This window comes from Carlito syrichta, unplaced genomic scaffold, assembly GCF_000164805.1.
Source record: "Carlito syrichta isolate Samal-C Ts95f unplaced genomic scaffold, Tarsius_syrichta-2.0.1 Scaffold135601, whole genome shotgun sequence".
Taxonomy (NCBI): domain Eukaryota; kingdom Metazoa; phylum Chordata; class Mammalia; order Primates; family Tarsiidae; genus Carlito; species Carlito syrichta.
Genome location: NW_007079697.1, coordinates 7,570 through 9,090, shown reverse-complemented (window position 1 = coordinate 9,090; position 1,521 = coordinate 7,570). Strand labels below are relative to the sequence as shown.

General features: G+C 64.8%; 1 protein-coding gene across 1 annotated transcript in view; it reads left to right on the top strand.

Moving 5' to 3' along the window:
* Positions 1-398: 398 nt before the first annotated feature.
* The window catches only part of MOGAT3 (monoacylglycerol O-acyltransferase 3), a 2,961-nt gene continuing 1,838 nt past the window's right edge, over positions 399-1,521 (top strand). The window contains exons 1-4 of the mRNA XM_008049431.1: positions 399-507; positions 735-842; positions 932-1,002; positions 1,261-1,465. Coding sequence (XP_008047622.1) covers positions 399-507; positions 735-842; positions 932-1,002; positions 1,261-1,465 — 493 coding nt within the window. The remainder of the gene's footprint in view (positions 508-734; positions 843-931; positions 1,003-1,260; positions 1,466-1,521) is intronic.

Sequence of the window (1,521 nt, the reverse complement as noted above, 5' to 3'; positions counted from 1 at the left end):
CCCGACGCGCCCGGGACCCACACGGGTCGGGGTGCGGGTCAGGACCCTGCTGGGCCGCCCTGGGTGGAGGTCGGAAGCCTCCGTAGGACTCCCGGCCCCCAGCGGGCGGGCTGGCCGGTGCTTCTTGTCGGTTCCCGCACAGGCGCCCTCGTCACCCTCCCGTGCACACCCTTCCCGCGCCCCCGGCCCGCCCAGTTCAAAGAGCGGTCTGCCCGAGAAGGAGCCAGGAGGCCGCTGGGGCTCTGATCCGAAGGTCTCCCCGCTCGCACACCCCGCCGCGGCTCGGAGAGGCCCTCCTGTGACTCCACCCGGCCCGGAAGGCGGGCTCCTCCGGACCCAAAACCTCGCTGTCGGTCCTCTGAGTCCTGGAGTCCTGCTGGCGGAGGGCGGCTGCGGATATGGGCGTCTCCGCTGCCCCGCGGCCCTCCGCCACCTCGAAGACCCCGCAGAAGCAGCAGCTAGAAGCCGTGGGCGCCTGCCAATATGTGCTCACTTTGCTGTTCATGGGTGAGACCGGGAGAGGCACGGGTCCTGGGGAGAAGGGCCCGGAGGGAGACGGCTGGCTGACGGACCTGGACGCCTGAGCACAGAGTGACCAAGTGGTCAGAAATGGGCCAGAGGAGATGGGGAGGGGGCCGGAGGAAACAGTCGGCCCGTGTTCCGTGGGGAGGGAGGGAGGGGGACCGGATGAAATGCCTGGGCTTCCGAAGTGAATTCATTTTTCTTTCGCCCAGGCTCTTTCTTCTCCCTTCTTGTTTTCTTCCTCCTCTTCACGTCCCTCTGGTCCTTCTCTGTTTTGTACTTGGTGTGGCTCTATGTGGACTGGGACACGCCCGAGCGAGGTAAGCTCTGGGGGGGCCCAGGAAACCGGAGCTGAGGGGGTGCAAGGGCACCTCCAGCCATCCTGCCTCCCGTATCGTGCTGCCCGCAGGGGGAAGGCGTTCGGCGTGGGTCAGGAACTGGGCGGTCTGGAAACACCTCCGCGACTACTACCCCATCGAGGTAACAGGCCGCCCCCAGAGACTCTGCCTGCTCCCTCTTGTCCATTCACCTACCAGCCTTCCCCATGCCGGAGCCTGAGGCCTGCCCCCCGGCAGAACCTCAGGCAGTGGGACAGGAGTGAACGCTGTTCAGGAGTGGGCCCTGGACCCCGTCCTAAGACCTGGAACTCTGAAGTGTGTTGGGGTAGAGAGCAAGCCTTTCCAGCTGGTGTCTCGCCTTTGATGCCTCCCTCCTTTCATCCTGCCGGGTCCTCTGAAGCTGGTGAAAACAGCCGAGCTACCCCCTGACCGGAACTACGTGCTGGGCGCTCACCCACACGGGGTCATGAGCACCGGAATCTTCTGTAATTTCGGCACCGAGAGCAACGGCTTCTCCCAAAAATTCCCTGGGCTTCGGCCGTCCATAGCCGTGCTGGCTGGCCTCTTCCACATCCCAGTCTATCGAGACTACGTCATGTCCAGTGGTGAGCCTTGAGCTGAGTGGGCAGAGATGACCCCTGCCCCCCCATCAAGTCTAAGT